The sequence below is a fragment of the Oryctolagus cuniculus genome, chromosome 13 (assembly GCF_051225735.1).
Source record: "Oryctolagus cuniculus isolate XC-2025 breed Fujian yellow rabbit chromosome 13, ASM5122573v1, whole genome shotgun sequence".
NCBI lineage: Eukaryota > Metazoa > Chordata > Mammalia > Lagomorpha > Leporidae > Oryctolagus > Oryctolagus cuniculus.
The window spans coordinates 77,306,218-77,326,433 of record NC_142879.1 but is presented as its reverse complement, the minus strand read 5'-3'; the positions used below and the strand labels follow the sequence as shown (position 1 = coordinate 77,326,433).

General features: G+C 40.8%; 1 protein-coding gene across 15 annotated transcripts in view; it reads right to left on the bottom strand.

The window, feature by feature from the left end:
• PRKCQ (protein kinase C theta) overlaps positions 1 to 20,216 on the bottom strand; it is a 152,861-nt gene that overhangs the window by 48,465 nt on the left and 84,180 nt on the right. For 4 of the 15 annotated variants that reach the window (XM_089312362.1, XM_051821577.3, XM_089312356.1 and 1 more), the window contains exons 8-14: positions 17,296 to 17,425; positions 14,116 to 14,225; positions 13,250 to 13,291; positions 12,935 to 13,052; positions 11,531 to 11,691; positions 7,467 to 7,640; positions 4,831 to 4,971 (exon numbers count right to left, since the gene is read on the bottom strand). In XM_089312362.1, coding sequence (XP_089168488.1) covers positions 4,831 to 4,971; positions 7,467 to 7,640; positions 11,531 to 11,691; positions 12,935 to 13,052; positions 13,250 to 13,291; positions 14,116 to 14,225; positions 17,296 to 17,425 — 876 coding nt within the window. The remainder of the gene's footprint in view (positions 1 to 4,830; positions 4,972 to 7,466; positions 7,641 to 11,530; positions 11,692 to 12,934; positions 13,053 to 13,249; positions 13,292 to 14,115; positions 14,226 to 17,295; positions 17,426 to 20,216) is intronic. The other 11 variants (XM_089312361.1, XM_089312359.1, XM_089312357.1 and 8 more) reach the window with 3 other exon arrangements.

Sequence of the window (20,216 nt, the reverse complement as noted above, 5' to 3'; positions counted from 1 at the left end):
GTGATGAAAAATGGGATGGGAGAGGGAGTGGGAGATGGGATGGTTGCGGGTGGGAGGGAGGTTATGGGGGGAAAAAGCCACTATAATCCAAAAGTTGAACTTTGGAAATTTATATTTATTAAATAAAAGTTAAAAAAGCCATTCAGGATGGCCGTGTGTGCAGCTGAAATATTCCATTTTCCAGTTTTCCTGCAGCCATACTGGGATCAAAGTGATGAAGCAGAAGGCTCCCGTGCGCTCTAGAGAAGAATGCTCTGATGGGGAAGAGGTAGCGAGCGTGGCCTCGTTCCATCCTTCCCTTCTTTTCTGTGTCTCTCCCTTCTTTTATTGATTGGGATGTGGCTGGGAAGCCTGGGCCCCAGCAGCCATTTTGGACTGAGAAGTACCCTTGATGGAAGCCAGTGCTGTGGATGATGCAAGGGGGACACACAGGATGCTGGCTCTCACATGACACCAGGAACTGTCGCACCTGTTCTGGTGACACACATCTCATTCTTTTCCGTGAGAGAAAGAAACACGTGCATCTTATTTAAATCATTGCTATTTTCTATCTCTGTTATGGGAAGCGAATGTAATTTCCAACAGATACACACGTTGGTTCACATTTAGAAAACTATGAAATTAGGAGTTGGCTTTTAATATATAGTTTCAAAAGTTATTTTGTTTTGTTTATCAACAAAACTAATAATGTATCTAATTAGTTAATAATATCTTAAAATGGAGAGAACAGAATGTTATTTTTCCAAGTCAGATAGATCTTTTTTTTTCCTTCTATATAGTAGTTAGAATTAACTAGCAAAACTTTGTGGTTTAATCTATATACAGTTTTAGAGTCTTGTTTCTTTTGAGGAAAAACCCAGAATTTACAAATAGTCGATTCTAAAGAAAAACCTTTTGAATTAATTTAACAGTGACCCTTCTGAGTAATTTGTGAAGTGAGGTTTCAAAGTCTTATGGTTAGTTTTTCTAATGATTTTTAGTTTACATCTGAGTGAATATAGCTAAAAGATCCATAACAACTGTTCCTGAAAACATTTTTATTTTGAATCTTTCCTATTTTTTTTTTACTTTTTACCATATAAATAATGGAAAAATAAGTATTGGATGTATACACTTAAAACCCAGTAGTGTGCAAAGTGGCTGGCACACACTGAAGCAGACACTGAGAGAGGACCATGAAATTTCAAGTCCTGTGGGCTTCCATGGGAGACAGAAAACAGAAATGTTGAGAAATAAATGTGAGTAAAACGGGAGGAGTACAAAGACATTCCTTTCCCCCATTATGCTGATCTGCAAGAGATTCGGGGGCCAACAGCTTGTCTGTACTTGAACTTGATACAAAGTCGTCTTGATCCACCAGCCAGAATATAATTTCAGAAATTCTTTCCTTCTGACCCTGGTTCAGGTTCCGAGCACATGGGTTGTTTTGCACACCTGTGTTCCCAGCACTGTTCACACCTCATGATTCCTCTGCAAGATGACCCTCGCTCTGTCTCCTGGGACAGGGAGAGGGGAGGAAACACAGCAGGTGCTCAGTTTCAGAGTCCAAGTCCACAGCTTGTTCACTCATTGTGGCTTCCTAAACGGTTTCCTCACATTTTCACCCTTCATCTATGAACTCTGAAAACCTTTAATAATTTAATCCACACACTTCTGATAAATAGCAAGTGAATAGCCACTGTCCAAAGCTCCTGAGGAATCTGATATTCAACAAGTGGGCTCTTGGGAGGCATAAAACAAATGACTGATTTTCTCCAAAAAATAAATAAATAAATAACAATTCCCTAGAAAAGTAGCTGGCTGATTTATCTTAGTGTGCAGAGGTGATTGTGCCCTCAAGCTCTTCCCATAATGTCCCCAGAGGAAATCATCACTTCTATATTATTGCCTTTTACAGTCCCTTGCGATGATGTTTAATAAGCTACTTTGTGTGAAAATGCCAGGCCTGAATAACAAAGCAAGACATCTCAGAAACAACTCACGGTCCTTGGGAACATGGACTGCAAACTCCCTCTATCCCCTGCATCTCCCAAAGGACTCGATTCCTTGAAATCGAAATGTGAAGCCAGTCGTATTTACGTTTGGCGTGCATGTTCTCTGCTGTGTTTCTTTACTCCTCGCACAGATGCTGCTGATGCGCTTCCTTCTCGCATTCTGATACAGCATCACACCTGCGTGGAAGCCGAGAGAGCATCTCCCGAAAGAGGGGAAGAAACGAACAGACTAAAGTGCTGATGGATAAGCCAGAGAAGGGAATGGCACAACGAAGACAATGTACTTTAAAAAAAGACATAAACACATTGCATCGGAAAAGTGCCAAGTTAAGCTAGACAGCATCGTGCCCCTAGAGCCCTGGTTTGGAGTTTGCTATAAACTTCATAATATTTCAAGAAGGAAAGTGAGTTCACAAGCATGTCCCAGGGCACAGAGAAAATCTACACTTTGCCGTTAGAACTTTACACCATCCCAGGCTGGTATGGTGGGAAGAAGTTGCTATAGAAAATATCACTATCAGAAATTCCAAACTCCCTGATACTGCAAGAAATGGGTCTACTTTCTCTTAAACAGCCTGTCGTTAGCCCTTCATTCCTCCATGCCTTCTACCACCTCCAATGCCCAATATCCTTTCTGCCTATTCACATTCCAGTTTCTAATTTTTCTCAGCTCAGGTCTTCTGCGTCTACATCCTAACTGAACATTATTCACACTGTTCTCAAGTTTGAGAACTATTTTATCTATGTCTGTATCCTCCACTACATAGCCAATATCATATACGCTCAGTAGGTATTTTGTCATAGATCGCTTTCTTTTTGTTTTAGCTATGTGTATTTGTTCATTTATTCAACAGCCACATCAAAAACAACCAATAAGTTAAGAAATGGGCAACAGATCTCAATAGTTTTCAAAAGAAGAAAAACAAATGGCCAACAAATATATGAGAAAATGCTCAACACCACTAGCCATCAGAGAAATGCAAATCAAAACCACAATGAGATATTACCTCACCACTGTCAGAATGGCTGTTATCAAAAAAAAAAAAAAAAAAAAAAAAAAAAAAAAAAGAGAGAGAGAACAAAACAAAACCCAACTAAATGGAAAAAAAAGAAAAGGAAAGGAAACCCAAAACCAAACAACAAAAACAGAAACAGCAACTCCTTGCAAGGATGTGGAGAAAGGGGAACTCTTTTACACTGCTGGTAAGAAGGTAAATTAGTGCAGACACTGGAAAGCAATGTGGGGATTTCTCAAAAAAACTGGAATCAGACTTTCCATATGATGTAGCAATTCCACTACTGGGTGTACACCTAAGAGACATGAACACATTGCATCAAAGAGATACCTGCACCACCAAGTTCATAGCAGCACTGTTCACAATAGCCAAAATTTGGAATCAACAAAAGTGTCCATCATCAGAAGGCAAACTGTTGAAATCTTTACTTAATGTATGCTAAACTCATCTTCTGTATATAAAGAGAAACGAAAATGAATCTTGATATGAATGGAAGGGGAGAGGGAGTGGGAAAGGGGAGCGTTGCGGGTGGGAGGGACGTTATGGGGGGGAAGCCATTGTAATCCATATTCTGTACTTTGGAAATTTATGTTCATTAAATAAAAGTTTAAAAAAAACAGAAAATATATATCCCCCGGGCACATCAGCAAATACACAACACACACACACACACAGACACACTCATACCTACCTACAATGGAATATAATTCAGCAATGAATTTGGATGCAAATGGTAGAATTTCATTTGTATCCAAAAAAGAAAGAAATAACTGTGTATCAGTTTTGCCACAAATACAGTGTTTTGCCAAAATGCACTTTGAAGCTTTTCAGGCAAATTTGTAGGAGTTACATACTGCTGTATATTGATGGTCTGCAACTATATATATTGGTGTAGTTGACATCTTTACATTTGATTGCTGTTTACGACCCATGGTTCCTGCAGAACTATGGCCATTTTGCGTTTTGCTTGTTGAACTTTTTATTTAGTGGAGAATTAAGCCTTTGACTATAAGATAAATCAAAAATATGCTATTTCAAAAATAAAAAAGGAAACAAAAAATGTAATGTATATGAGTGAAATTGACATTTTGAGATTTGATTATTGTTTATAGCTTTTGTGTATACTCCTGAAGATTGGTAGTTTTCCTACGTACAGCTTGCTGAATTCTTACTTAGTGGAGGGTTAAGCTTGATATTATAAAAGAAACTGAAAATACGTCATTGTTAAAATTAAAAGAAAAAGAAGAAAGAAAGGACAAAGGAGGGTGGGAGTGAGTGAGTGACGGTAGGGTGGGAAGTATCATTCTGCTCTTAAAACTGTATAACAATTTTTTTTCTCTTTATGTAAATAAAACTGTAAATTTAGAAAAAGAAATATGCCAAATAAAAAATGTGTGTTAAAATCTACGAGGAGCTGCAGAAGTGGTGATGGAAATCCAATGGTCATCCACTTTTTCTGGTTGATTCTTACATTCCTCCAAAATTCTTCCTGTGGACAGAGACACCCCAGAGTTCCCTACAACCCTTATTAAGATTACCATGACTTGAAATAAAAGCAAGTGATAAACCTCACTGCTCATGCTCTTTGCACCTTGGTCACCTGGTCCCACAAGAGTCTGCTTGTTATCCAAGACTATGTGTAATGGGATGGGGTAAAGACGGGTAGAAAAATAAGGATAGCCGGATGGGCACTTGGCACAGTATTTAGTCACTGCTTGGGAAGACCGCACGCCAAATCAGAGTGCCTGCTTGGAATCTCAGCTCCTTTGCTTCCGATCCTTTGATTCCAACAGCCGGTGACGGTTCAAATTCCTGGGTACCTGCCATCCCTGATGGGGATCCAGACTGGGTTCTGGGATCCCGGCTTCTGCCTGGCCCAGCAGTAGCTGTTGAGGGCAGTTGGCGAATGAACCAGCAGATGGGAAATCTCTCTGTCTGTCTGTCTCTTTGTGTCTCTCTGCCTTTAAAGTAAAATAAAAATAAGTAAAAATTAATAGAAAAATTAGGGGCCTGTCCTGTGATGTAGTAGGTTAAACCTTTGCCTGTGGCACTAGTATCCCATGTGGGTACCAATTTGTGTCCCAGCTGCTCCACTTCCAATCCAGCTCTCTGCTGAGGACCTAGGAAAGCAGTGGAGGATGGCCCAAGTGCTTGGGCCCCATGTGGGATATCTGGAGGAAGCTCTTGGCTCCTGGTTATAGATGGGCTCAGCTCCAGCTGTGTGGCCACTTGGAGAGTGAACCAGCAGATGGAAGACCTCTCTCTCTCTCTCTCTCTATTTTTCCCTCTCTCTCTGTAACTCTGCCTTTTAAATAAATAAATAAATAAATATCTAAAAAATTTAAGAAGTTAAAGTAAAGGTAAACTGGGAGAGAAAAAAATCATAATGCTCATGTATAAAGATTGATCAATGAGGGTGTTCATTTCAATGTTATTCAAATCAGAGTAAAAAGAAAGTTCTAATTAGATAAAGCAAGTTGTAGAAGAATGTACACAGATGGGAAGAAATGAATATATGCGTGTTAAAAATGCAAGTCACAGAACAGTAGGTATTTACAGTGGGTTGCTATTTTTATTTAAAAAAATATCTACTGGCAGGGGTGGGACTTTAGCAAGATAAACTTCCAAGTTTTAATGGTGAATATATCCAACTGGTGCAAATAGAGAAGATATTTTCCCAGAATTTCTAAGCATTTCTTAAGGTTTATGCAATCCCGAGTAACTTCTGAGTCAGCGGAAAAAGGAGGGGAGGGAGCATTAACACATTAAAACATTTTTTTAATTGAAAAGGAGATTAGAACAAAGTCCCTTCCAGAATAGTGGAGCCTTCTGATAAAATTAGTGCTGTGGTTTGAAGGTGACTTAGCCTCTGAATTTGTGCAAGACCTTAAAATTTTGTTTCTCATTTACTTTATGAGAGACAGAGAGAGAGAGACAGAGAGAGAGAGAGAGACAGAAAGAGAGAGAGAGAGAGAAAGAGAGAGCTCATTCACTGGTTCACTCCCCAAATGTCCACAACAGCTGGTGATAGGCCAGGCCAAAGCAGTAGCTCTCATGAGGGAGACAGGGGTTCAATGAATTGAGACATCTCCTGCTACCTCCAGGGTGTGCATTAGCAGGAAGCTGGAATTGGGACTGGGGCCAGAACTGAAACTCATGAATTCTGATAAGGGATGCTGGCATCCCAAGCACCATTTTTTGTATGTTTTTAAAGATTTGTCTATTTGTGAAAGTCAGAGCTGAGAGAGCAAGCGAGAGTATCTTCCACCTGCTGGCTCATTTCCCTAGTGGCTGCAGTATCCAGGGTAAGCCAGGCTGAAGCCAGGAGCCAGCAGCTTTATCTGGGTCTCCCTCATGGGTGACAGGGACCCAGACTTGGGCCATCCTCTGCTGCTTTTGTCCAGGCCTTCATTAGGGACCTGGATCAAAAGTGGAGCAGTATTGTAGGTGGAAGCTTTATATGTTATGCCACAATGCCAGTCCTCCCATCCCCCAAACACTGTCTTAACCATTGCACCTAAAACCTGCCCTTCATGCATAACTTTAAACCCCAAAGTCATAAGACACTGGAACTAAGAGAATGGGACCTCAGTACAATCGTGGCATTTAGAGTTGGAGGCTAGCGGATGTTCTTAGATCCCTAGAGACAGCCGGTGAGAAGGAAGCTCCCAGGAGAAGGTAGTTACAAAATCCCACATTGGGGTGCAGCCCTCTGCTCCCTGGCTCTTCATGTGATCCTTCCTCTACAAGTGATGTGTCATGGCCATGTGACACCCTCACTAGATGCCAAACCAATGGGGACACCCAATCTTGAACTTGATCTTCCCAAACTGAGGACTAAATAAACATTTTCTTCTTATAAGTTAGCTCCTGAATGTGTTTTGTCACAGTAAGGGAAAGCTGACGATCAGAGTAAAAGAGGAGCCCAAAGCTGAATGGCCATGGTGACACACCCACCCTTCACTGCCATGTCTCACTCAGCAGCTTGCTCACTGATGAAGCCCACTCTGCAGGCTGGCTTTTCCCACCAGCCTTAAGGCCAGTAACAGTGTGCGTACATTTGGATCCATTCTTCAGCATTTATCTCTTCAAAATACATAGAATGAACTAGTGTTAGCTATTTTGTTCTGAATTCAATGACTATTGAGAAGCCTGGTTATCAGGCTAAGTTAAGCGAATTCTAACAAAACAAAACAAAAACACAAAACCAAGCAAACAGCAAACCCATTGGGAAGTAAAAATGTTTCCCAACCAATGACATTAAAATATTCTAAGCTACATTTCCATAGTGTTGAGAAAAGATGAAGTTTGTTTGGATGGGTGGATGAAAGATGATCAGAAAGTTGAGAAGATAAATATGCAAACAGCTTGTGGTTCCAATTAAAAATATCACTGGAAGCACCGTACTCTGGACAGATTAGGGTGGGGGAGCAGGGCCACCGAGGAGAAGCCATACCTTGGTCTGGAATGTGCAAAACATGTGTGTCAGAAACGGATGCTCCCAAGCCAAGGAGAGGACTCGCTTCTCCACCATCGTACACTCAACATCATCATCCATCAGGACCACATCTTTCTTTAGAGCTTTTATTGCAAAAAACTGATTGGTTTTCTTGAACTCTGCGAGGAAGACCTAGAAGGAGAGGCAAGAAGCACATTCATTTTAGAATTTTAATTCTCACCCATTAAAGAAGAGACCAATTCTTGAGAGAAATCTGTTTTGAGTGAGAAAAGATGTTTTTTCTCTGATTCCTCTCCTTCTTGGGTAGGATATGACTCAAAGTGGTGCCATTCACTAGTTTAGGATGTTACCTAAAAGTTTAATGCGTCTTTGTGCAGTTCCCAGGATTACTCAGAGTTATACAGTTTGGATAGGTTATTTCCAGTACCTGAAAAATTCTGTTTTAAAAGGTATGTTTTCAGGGCTGGAGTAGGTGAATAATGAAAATTCAGAGAGACTAAGTGCATACAGAAGGAAGAAGGGGTGAATAGTGGAGGGAGAACTTAGTTGTACTTGAGACATGACTGCAAAGACACACAAAACCTAGCTATAAGTTTTACAAAGTTTTTCAAGGCAATAAATAAGACTCCAGGGATATAGTTCTCCTTATGTACTTAAAAAGTCAGTATCAGTGGCCGGTGCTGTGGTTTAGTAGGCTAAGCCTCTGCCTCCAGCACTGGTATCCCATGGGGGTGCTCCTCTTCCCATCCAGTTCCCTGCTAATGGCCTGGGAAAGCAGTGGAGGATAGCCCGGGTGCTTGGGCCCCTGCATCCACTTGCTCAAATAGATAGAGCTCTTCAATGGAAGACGAACTCCAAAGTTTACTTTCACCACTTGATTTTCCGAGTCTTCTATCAAAGGACACCAGATGGCGTAGGATGCGGTTTCAATAACTTTAGCTTTTGCAAAGGATGCAGCAGCCGGCCAAGGGCAGCTTGAAGGACACACCATTTGGATACAAAAGCTTCAGCTCTGGTGTTATTTCACAGGCTAGTTGTGAAAATGTGGGGAAGCTATGAATCACGGAAGAACCTGTAAAATGGATCACTAGTACTGTGTCTGCTCTGCTGATGTACAGGACTACGGCCACAATCAAAGCAAACACCACATGAGGAAGTGATTTGCAAATCACAAAATGCTATTTAAGGGATAGTTGTGCTGAACATTTGTTTCTATGGATGACTTTTAGGGACTGCTCAAGTCAGCAATGATCTAAAGTACTGGCAACATGAGGGCCTACGTTTAAAACAGTGCTGTGCTAAAAGCATGGAGAGGTTGGAGTTGAGATGAGAATTCAAATGAATGATGTTCACATATCCAGAAAACGTGAAATTTATTCTCCTGGGCTTAACTGGTAGGTTGAGAAGAGCAACACAGAGGCTACCATTTTGGTGGGGAAGCATACTTCCTGTAAAGGACTAAAAGACAGAGGACCAGCAAGTTTTGGAGTGTTCTCAGTATCCTAGGAAGGAACTACAGCTGTCCCATTTTGCTTTAGTGCAAATCCCCATGCTCTCAGTGTGCAGGCACCCAAGGTCCCGCTGGAAAGAGGCATTCTGCTTTGGACACACAGCAGGGGATACTTGAATCTCCGAGATGTCCCTTGGGATATTTACTAAGGCTTGTAGGTTTAACTTAATGCCCTTCTTATTAATCTGTTTAAATGTGGGAATCCACATGGGAACAAAAAAAAAATAAAGAAAAACATTTCATTAACAATTAAAAGTATTCTTTTGCTGATTGCTTCTTTCTGTAAAATACCCTAAAACCTGCCATCATCTAAGAAGCTGAAAAGGCAATTTCTATCTATATAATGGGCTTTCAATTTTTGGTAATAAGTTATAATTGCACATTAATTGATGCTAAATTACAATGAAGACTGGCTGTTAGATTTCCTATTACATCTAGATTAATACCAAATGAGCCTACTGTGGCTCATATTGATGTGGAAATGAACTAAAAGGATTCATGGGTATCAGCCAGTTTGCAGGACAGAACAGAATTTTGTCCAAAGTGAATGCATTAATGTTTAAACCCAAGCCCCAAATTGGAGCACAGTGTTATTCAGCTGTGATGGATGCTCAGTTGCCTATTTGTTTATTATTCAATAAACTGGGTAAATTTTCCTGCCAAAATCTGATAAGCAGTTGTTAAGCATAATGGTGGCTTCAGATGTACAAATGCGTGGAGTCTTGGTTAGAAATTCCCTGGGAATTGTACCCAAGAACATCCAACAACCAGGAACCCCATTAATACATAATATATCCTTTTTTTTTTTTTTACTTTTTTTTTTTTTTTTGACAGGCAGAGTGGACAGTGAGAGAGAGAGAGAGAGAGAGAGAGAGGTCTTCCTTTGCCATTGGTTCACCCTCCAATGGCCGCCACGGCTGGTGCGCTGCGGCCGGCATACCACGCTGATCCGATGGCAGGAGCCAGGTGCTTCTCCTGGTCTCCCATGGGGTGCAGGGCCCAAGTTCTTGGGCCATCCTCCACTGCACTCCCTGGCCACAGCAGAGAGCTGGCCTGGAAGAGGGGCAACGGGACAGAATCCGGCGCCCTGACCAGGACTAGAACCCGGTGTGCCAGCGCCGCAAGATGGAGGATTAGCCTAGTGAGCCGCGGTGCTGGCCCAAACATAATGTATCCTTAATACTCAAACTAACCCAAAGCCTTTCTTCCATATCATCCTTCCTTACAATCACTCACTTGAAAATGTTGTGCCACCTGTGATGTTTTGCTACAATTTCTTAAAGTACATCATTTTCCTTCTACTCACCTTCTCCCTTTTCCTTCAAATTCCTTCCCTTGGCTTCCTCTTCATCCTCTTTGCATGACAGGAAGAATTTAGAGAAAGGTATTTCTTCATGGAGCTTCTTCAAGCTATAGCCTTATTAGATGGTATCCAACCCTGTCTCTCTCACCATTCAAATGTTGAAGTCCTAACACTCAGAATATCACCCCATTTTAAGATAGGACCTTTACAGAGGTGAGTATGTTTAGAGGAGGTCATTAGGATGGACCATACTCCAATGTGAATGGCTTCCTTACAAAAAACTGTAATTTGGAACAGACACACAAGGAAGGATGCCCATGGCAAGGACATAGGGAGAAAATGGCTGCCTACAAGCCATGAGAGGGGGTCTTGGAAGAAACAAGCCTTCTAAAACACTGATCTTGGATTTACAGTCTCCAAGTCCATGAGAAATAAAATTCCTACTGTTTAAGCAACCCAGTGTGCAGTATTTTGTTGTAGCATCTGATAAACTAACAGAAGCCTGAAAATAATTGATAGAAAAAAAATCACATACAAAGAAAAACAAAACTCAAGTTTAGAGAAAGAAGTAAATGGAAAACAAACAAACAAGAAATCTGTGTGAAACAGGAAATGGCAAAGGTACCTTCCCATTTCTCTGGTGCCCAAAGACACGGAGCTCATAGCTGTGGGGGAATATACTCCCAGAGTGAATGACTTTGGGGACAAAGATTCCCAGGGAGCAGAGGCTGTTCTTACCCTGCTGTCCTCTGTCTAACAGAGTCCTCTTCACACAATACATCCACACCCCACACACAGTTTGATCCCACAAGTTTAGTTCCATCAACCAGCATTGCTCTTCAATTCCCGGAACCTGGTCCGTACAATTCTTTCTCTCTCTCTCTCTCTCCCTTTTTTTTTTTTTTTTTTTTTGACAGATAGAGTTAGACAGTGAGAGAGAGAGACAGAGAGAAAGGTCTTCCTTCCATTGGTTCACTCCCTAAATGGCCGCTATGGCTGGAACTATGCCGATCTGAAGCCAGGAGCCAGGTGCTTCTCCCTGGTCTCCCATGTGGGTGCAGGCGCCCAAGCACTTGGGCCATCTTCCACTGTCTTCCCAGGCCACAGCAGAGAGCTGGACTGGAAGAGGAGCAACCGGGACTAGAACCCTGCTCCCATATGGGATGCCGGCACCTCAGGCAGAGGATTAACCAAGTGAGCCACGGCACCGGCCCCAGATCCATACAGTTCTTTAACACAGTAGCATACCTTGCCAAAACTTCCTTTTCCCAACATTTTGTGCAAGATAAAATCCTCAATTTTCAGTTTCATATGTAGAGATGGTCTTTCTATGTTCACTTCTGGTTCTGGACGGTGGCATATTTTATCCGTCTCATCCAATGGAGACTCCCAGGAGATTCCTTGAGGCTCTGAAAATGGTAAGCCAATGATTCAAAGTGAGCATGGAGTAATGGAGAGTCAATGACATGACTCACAGCACCCCCATTCTTTTCTACTTCCCATTCCGGGGCTCCTTCTGTAATAATGGGGTGGGGCAGGAGGCTCCTGAAATTCAGGCAGCTTTAACACCTCCCCATCTGTCTGTGGGGTAATGATCTCCTTCTTATGAACCTGGAATTTGGGGCTTATACTGTGTCCACTTATTACCTAATAGACTCAGAAATAAGTCATCTTAAAAGACATATTCCAATCAGCAAAACACTATGCTTGCAAACTAGATGAACTTCTTTAATAATGTTAACTCATGAACAAACAGAGATTTTAACCAAATTTTTGGAGGAAAAATGATTCTCAGTGTTTGTGTGGCTCCCGACCATAGGAGTATCAATCTTTGTGAGTCACAATGTGAGGGAAGTAGAGGTGAAATCCATCAGACTGTTAAATATCTCACTGCCTCATTCATCACGGTCTTCATTGCTGATCATTGTGGAGACCTGGTCTACTTCACTGCCAGGAGACCCTTCCTAAATCCATCTCAGAACTTAAAAAAAGAATGAAATTGAGTTAGTCCTTGTGCTTAAGGAAGTATACAAAAACATTTTTTTAAAATTCCTTCCTCTCCATCCTTATTTTTCATCCTTATGTCTATATTTCATATTGTCTCTTAAATAAATATTTTATAATGTAAACTCAAACCAATCAGCTACTAAAATCATGTGGTCATGGCTTGCCATGCACTACCTTCAAACGGTAGGCTGGATAACCTTCCATAATGTCATATATGTTAAGGGCTCTGGGCTTGGCAATACTTCTCTTCTTCTACCATTAAGCTTTGTAGAAAAGCCTCAACAGTGCAATATAAGAACATCAAAGAAGATATTTCCATTATTGACATTTATTTTGTGAAATCATTTAACACAGGCAGAAAGTTGCATTCTAGAATTCTAAGGATCTAACTGCAGTCATTTCCTCCAGACCTATCCCATTTTCCTCTCTGACCTCCTACCTGCTTACCAAGGATCCCAGTAAGGAGTATTTTGTCTTCACCTCTCAGAAGTAGGAACCTCCTAGTGGTTAGGTCTATTATCTTTAAATAGAAAAGCATCACCTTTCAGACCAGTAAGCCAATGACTTTGAAATCCAGAGGACTCAGGATAAGGTTAATCAAGGTTAGTTACTGACATTGATTTGACCATGCACCACAATGGCTACCTCTTTTCCCTGGTGTTGGTAAGTGTGGCGGCCGTGTTTCACTTCTGGTGGAGCATGGGAGACCAATTTCAACTGGACCTTCTCTGAAGATGTGTTCTGAATCTCTTAAGGAGCGAGCCTAGATTACAGATACAGAGTCAGTCCATCCACCTACCACCGTCCATGTGACAGCTCAGTCTGCTGTCCCTAGGAACAAAAGCTATTTAAGATTCCAAAATGCACAGGTTGACCAAAGCTCATCTTTCCCTCAACATTCTTTGAGGATCCCTAATCCTGTGAGAGGATTTACTGTACCAGTAGAGCACGCTCACTTACTTTTCTGGGGTTAGCTGAATTCTCCCATGCTATCCATGGAATCTATCACAAATAAGAATAAAAAGTCAAGGGATGCAAAAATCATTTACACAGGCAATGCTAAGTCTTAACGAGGGCTTATTCTTGGATATCGGAATTTCAAATCATTGCCAAGGAACAAGTGACAAAGCAAAAGTTGCCTTGGACTTGTTGTTCTGAGGCAACTATCAGGATAATCTCTATCAAATAAATGTTTTCTCCTGGATTATTATGTAGTCCTATTATTCAAGTATGAAGCTGGCAATGAATTCTGAATAATTTTAATGAATTTATAGTCAGTTCTCTGTGTCTTTAGGTACCACATTCATGAATTCAACCAACATCAGATGGAAAATATTCAGAAAAAAAATTGTATCTGTACTGAACTTTTTTCTGTTGTTCTATAAACAATGCAATATAACAACTCTGTCCATGGCATTTATATTGTCTTAAGTATTATAACTAATTTATAAAGATTTAAAGATTGTATGCAATATTCCATCATTTTATCTAAGGCACCTGAGCATCTGTCCCTTTTGTTATCTAGAGGGGGCTGGAACCAGTTTTCCTGCTGATCTAGGGATGACTGTTTTCTTTCTGTCCCTGTTCATTCCAGGAAGAATTTAAAATCTTATAAAGATGCAACACGAATTGTATTGACTAAATAAAAGTATATATCAAAGGGAAGGGTATGAGCATGGCAATGGATGAAAGTGTCAAGACAAATGCTCAGAAACACATTCCACATGGTCCCATTGGCTTGCTGTAGGTCAAAGAGCAAAAGGATTTGAGCGGCCCTTGTTAAACAGCTAACATGGCAGGAGCTCATCAAGTCAATGCTTCCCTACCTGTTGGGTGCTTTCGATCATCGCCAAAGCTTCAGCCATTAGCTTCTGGTTTATACCACAGAGGTTGGCCACTTTTGTCTGGCATCGGTGATGGACATTCATGCCACATGCTAAAAGGAAGAAACAGGGCTGGTGAGCAGTAGAGACAGAATGAGTTGGCATTATTTTTATTTTGCAAAAAGGAAAAGGAAGACGAGTGGGAGATACTGGAGCAAGGATCCTGGGGAGGAAAGCATGTGCTGTGGCAGCTTGTACTGGCAGTCAACAATGCATGACCTTGAACAAGTCACTTTCTCTCCATGGACCCCAGATGAGGGGTCTTGTTGCAAAGAATTCAGGATGTCTATGGGCTTCTGGTTCTAAGACTCTACCATTCTTGGCACGTCTATTTATTCATGAATCCTGAAAAGAGCACCATAAATAAATAACCTCTACTTTTGTGACCCAAGGATCCTTCTTGGATTGGGGATATGTGTGTGCCTTTGAGATAACTATTACATCACATCATTAGTGTGAATTAGAAAATTCAAACTTTGTGTATGAAATATCATCATTACATCAAAGAATCTAACAAAAATTTTCACACTCCAGTTGATAAAACTCTAATCTCAAGTACTGCTTGTATATTTGAATATTAGATAAACAGCAGTTGGCATAATGCAATTGGGTGGTGGGACTTATGAAATGGTATAGTTTTAATTGTATTGGCTTATTAGCAATCTTTTTATATGAGGATCTTAGCACAGTGATTGGCACTTGGCTGAGTAATCAACAAATACAACTTCTCATTCATCTTCATTATTTGTTACATGGACATATGTGTTAAAATATTTAGGTGAAATTTGACAGCCCTCACCTTTAGTTTAAACTAGACTACTCTTTTTTAGATAGTTCATCATAAAACAGAATAAAGCAGCATGTTCTATGCAAATAGCTCTAAACTATTATTAGTCTCAGTACATATACATAGATACAGCTACAAAGTTCTATTTGAAGCAACATCTTGCATGTGTATTTAAAAACTTTAATATGGTAAGAATGTTTTCTATGGTACTACTCTGAATTCTGCACTATCAGCATTACATGGACCTTATTTATGTAGGTTTTAACTTCAGCAGTCCCAGTTCCACTTTCTTACTCATTGCTGCAAAGCAAAGTAAGTCAGTTATCCAGCATTTAACATGATTGTAATTTTATTTTGTTCCTTAAAACTGTAGCCAAATCTAGGCTTGTTTCTGAAGCACATGGTCCTGAAGAAAGGCCACCATCCCCACTTTCACTACATTAGTTTTTGTTACTAACCTATCAGATGGCAACTTGATCTCTGTGAATGCAAATAGTCCCTTTTGGTGGCTATTTTCATGGGAATTAGTGTAGAGACAGAGGGAAGACAGGGTAAAGGCTAACGGAGACCCTATTTAAGAAGATGGCCTACAAAGCACAGAAGAGTAAAGCCAAGAAGAGGGAGAGAGAATCAGAGAACCAGGACAATCAATAGATTAGGATGTGGGCAGGTGGAAGGGGACAGAGTTGAGAAAACAGGGAGATTTAGGAGCTATAAGAAGAAAGAATGGAAAATGAAATGGGGAAGGAAAGGCAGGGGAGGGAAAGGAGAGGTGGCAACAGAAAAGAGGGAGGGGAACTATGAGAAATGAAGGTGGTAGGAGGGAAGCAGGGAAAGAGAATGGAATGGGAAGGGAAGAATGTTAGAAAAAGGAACACAACCAAGCAGGTCATGTGAGCATGAAATAATGCCTAGGAATCTTCAGGGAAGTTCTGAGCTTTATAGTCAACTGGTCAGGACCAGCCTGGCCTCAGCAGGCGAACCCTTGAGCTCCAAGGACATCCAAATGTGATACCATCACAGGATTACTAACCAGTGAGAATCTGAATATTCATGTTTCTGTTTATGCAATCAGAATACTGGGGCTTTTTTTGTTTGCCTATGAACCTTTTATATAATACTCTTCCTATTCATGTATTCTTTAACAGGTGTATAGAGGAAGCTGTATAATACTTTGGGACCATAACAGGATTCTCAAGGCTAATTCTGACGACCTATTATTTTTGCCTTAGGCAGTGATTTTAAAACACAACTCTTTCTAAGAGGTTACCCCAGGCTCCTCTAGGCACATGAACCTCATAGGGATAAGGAAAGGGAGACTGTGGAAGATGATCTTGCACCTTCTGTCAGCCAACTGTATGCTTAAAGGAGAAGACATACACTCATACTAGCTGATGGCATAAATTAAAACGAGATTGTCAAGAAAAAATAAACTAGCTTATATGCTTAACAGTTCATCATCATCAAAAATTGTGCTGCAGCAGGAAGCCTTCCTACCGAGTCTCTATTATCAGGGACCAGCTCCCACTCTCAACTTGCCCCCTACCAAGGTAGAGCATTTATCAGTTCTTCTCGGAATTTTTTTGCCTCCCTACTTCATGATCCTGGCATAACAACATCTCACTTTCTAAAGGTTATCGCCTTAGCAACTTGGAGTTTTAGAGCAAGAAAACCTTTTGTCTCCTTTTTTCAAGATGGGTTTGAGTAAGTCCATCAGTAAAGACTAGCTTAGGTACTACTCTAAGAGCTGCCTTTGAGGAAAGACCAGACAAGGAGAAATGGTAGTGGGTGCTAGACTTGGCTTTTTCCTGGCCACTTGGAGTTCACAAGAGTGGTTAACTGAAACTTAACTCACAGAGTCTCTGTCTGGGTCCTTACAACAGTCAAATGGACGTGTAAGCTTGTTCCTTGATGGAATGGCAGAATACAGCTGACTGGGGCAAAATAGAAGGGTAGGGACCTCACACAGCTACACCTGCCAGAATTAGAAAAGGGGCAGCCCAGAGCTTACGGTGGAAACAGTAATTCAGACCAGAGAGAAGTGGGGGCTTGATCCGTCAGAGGAGAAATGCTGTCTTCATTTTTCTCAAAGGCTATGATACAACAGAAGCTTGTGGGGTACAACAGAGCCTTGACTTCGAACCAGAACTATTGACCACTCATCAGGGATGCAAAGATGAGGCTGTTGCAGGTAGAAGCAGTAGTATGTTGTCCAGGAAGATGCATTCATGGCCACGGTGGGGCCAGGTTGCCTCTTATTTCTCCCTCCTATTCTCTGCAAAGCTTTTCAGAACCCCCCTTGGAGGCTCGCCCTGGGTCCACCTTGCTCTACTCACCATCACACTTGAGTCCTTGCCTCGCCAGCCCCCACAGCAGAGTCCCACAGTGCTCACAGAACGTTGGGCTCTTGTAATTGTAGACTTTAAATCTGTGTGGCATGTCAATTTTGAATCTCTCCTTGTGGAACTGAAAGACAGACAGAAGATGTGACCCTAGTGTGTCTCCGGGTCTTGGTCTTGGAGATCCTTGCAGATCCTTTAGCATAATTAACAGTGGCCACAATGAAAACATGGGCATTGTGTGCATTTTAATCATCTTTTTAAAATTGTTAAGCCTTATAGACACGTCTGAAAAAAGCAGGGAGCCCAAAACCCATCCCTGGAAGGGACAAGCCTGCACTTGTCCCTCCAGCACCCTGGAGACAGCTCAAGTCTGAGGTATCAGCACAGGCAGGCTAATATTTCAGGGAGATGGGACTGGAGGAGTAGGGTTATTTATTTAAATGGAAGTGAAACACTGCTGTCATTTAAATAAATGAAGCTTCCCTTCCTGTCTTAGTATAAATATTTTATTTTCTCTTTCTGCCCAGAACTAGTGATTTAACCTTTGAGATTCGGAATGCCTCTCCTTGTAGGAAACATTGTTATTGGATTTGCTAGTATGACAGCCTGAGGTGGGAAGCATTTTTACACCTGTTACCCATGAATTGAACTGATGCCATAGAGGCAGTCACAGTTCCTGCCAGATGCAGTGGACAAATATGTCACATGTATCACTTTGGCACATGTGTTATCTCGTGGAATCCTCAAAATAACCTATTTGAAGTCACCTCTGTTCCTTTCCTCCTTTGATAGATGACGAGAGTAGGCACAGAAAGGGCAAGAAACTCATCCACTGAGTCAGGAGATCTATGAGCTTACAGTCAGAATCAGAGTCCATCCATCTTCTTCTGGCTAAAAAATAAAAGTGATGACTCAAAAGGAGAGGTGAGATGGGAGAAGGATACTAGTGTTACTTTATGAGGGGTCTTCAAAAAGTTCACTGAAAATGCTAACTATGAAAAAAAAACATGTATGGATTTCAAATTTGTTTTGCACCAAAATAAGTATTTTTAAATTTCATTTTCCATAATCTTTTCGAAGTATTCTCATATTCTATAATTTTTTAAAAAGCAGTTTTCAATATTTAAATTCTCTCAATCAAACTTACCAAGTGAACAACAGCAGAAAAATTGGGAAATTTAATTTTTGGAAAGATATCAGTTTTCTAGTACACTAAAAAGACTTCATTGGAGCAAAGAATTTTATCTAGCAGTTTAGATGCCCATGTGCCATAACAAGAGTTGCTGGGTTTAATTCCCAACTTCAGCTTTTCAGCGATGCAGATTCTAGGAGGTAGTGGTTATAGTTCAAATAGTTGAATTCCTGCCACTCACATGGGAAACCTGGATTGGGTCTCCAGCTCCTAGCTTTGGCCTCCTCCCAGCTCCAGCCATCGTGGACATTTGGGGAGTGAACCAGCAAATGGGAGCTCTCTGTCTCTCTTTCAGCCCAGCAAAAAAAAATATTTTAAAAAGAAAATAATTTATTTATTACAGCTTATACCTCTGCAGAAATTTCTAGTGACACAATTTGTTTGGGAATGTACAAAGCCAAGAAGTCTTGTTCACTCTCACAGTAACAGATCTAATGCTCCTGTGTGTATATTGCACAGTTTTGGCTCTCTGGAATGGCTGTGTAGAACTGTTTAATTGTTGCTCAGCACCTATTGTAGCCATTTGCAACCAAGAACAAATAATTTCCAGAATGCTTCATCTTCCATAGTGTAAATGTGAACCATTAATAGGCCAAGGATCAGAAAAGGGTGATGATTACAAATTCTGAACATAGGTCCAAATGGCTGGAGCCACGGTTCATGAAGACTGCAGATCTATTCTTTCCAATGTAAAAGCCAGTTAGCTAGATGGGGTTAGAAAACATTTGAAAGGTGGTGAGTTGTACTGTGTTTGTAAAATACAAACTGGATTTTTAAGACCTTGTTCTACAAATAGTAAATGTCTCATTTCTTTTCTATTGATTACATGTTGAAATGAGAATATCTGGATAGATTGACTTAAATAAAATAGATGACTGAAATTGACTTCACATGTTTCTTTTTCTTTGTTTAATGTGTTTACTTGAAAGTTTAAAATGATACATATGACTCCCATTCTATTTATATTGGGTAATATACCATTAGGTTTGGGGCACAAAAAGACCCCAATGAGCAGAGAACATGATATTACTCACACAGCTATTCATTCATTTAACTCATTCATTTAACTAACTAGTTCTGAATACTTTACCTTATGCCAAGGACTTTGTTAACCATGAGGTTATCAGCAATAGTGACAATGAATGATTTTTCCAGAAAAACTGAAGACATCAAGTAGAGGGAGAAGGAGGTCTAGAGATAATTAATTACTTGATTTAAACAAACACAAACATGGTCTGAGAGATTCAGTCTGAATTTTCATACCAGCTCAACCACTTACAGGTGATTTGAGTATGGAAAAGCAATTTTAAGCTCTTGGACCCACACCCCCTTCTGGATCTAAATTTTGGAAGAAATTCTTCTTTGGAAAAAAATTCAATCCATTTGCCTTCTCTGTGTTACAGAAAACCACATACCTGGACAGGTTAACTCCATCAAAACCAAGTAGATTTGAGCTTTGCTCCTACTGCTTTTCAGAAATCACTCAGCTTTCCCACCTCTAAGATAATAGTGCCATAAGCTTTCCTTCTTCCTTCTGCTAACCTTCAGACTCCATTGAGGATACAAGGATCAAAGGGGTGCTCCCTTGTCTGCCCACCACCAAATCTACAAACCTACCCTGACCAGTGGTCACCCTGTCAAAACTGATGAAGCACCCCTCTGCCCATCAGAGACCCTTCTTCATGTAAGATCAAGACCTGTCCCATTCTTGTCAACAGACTTC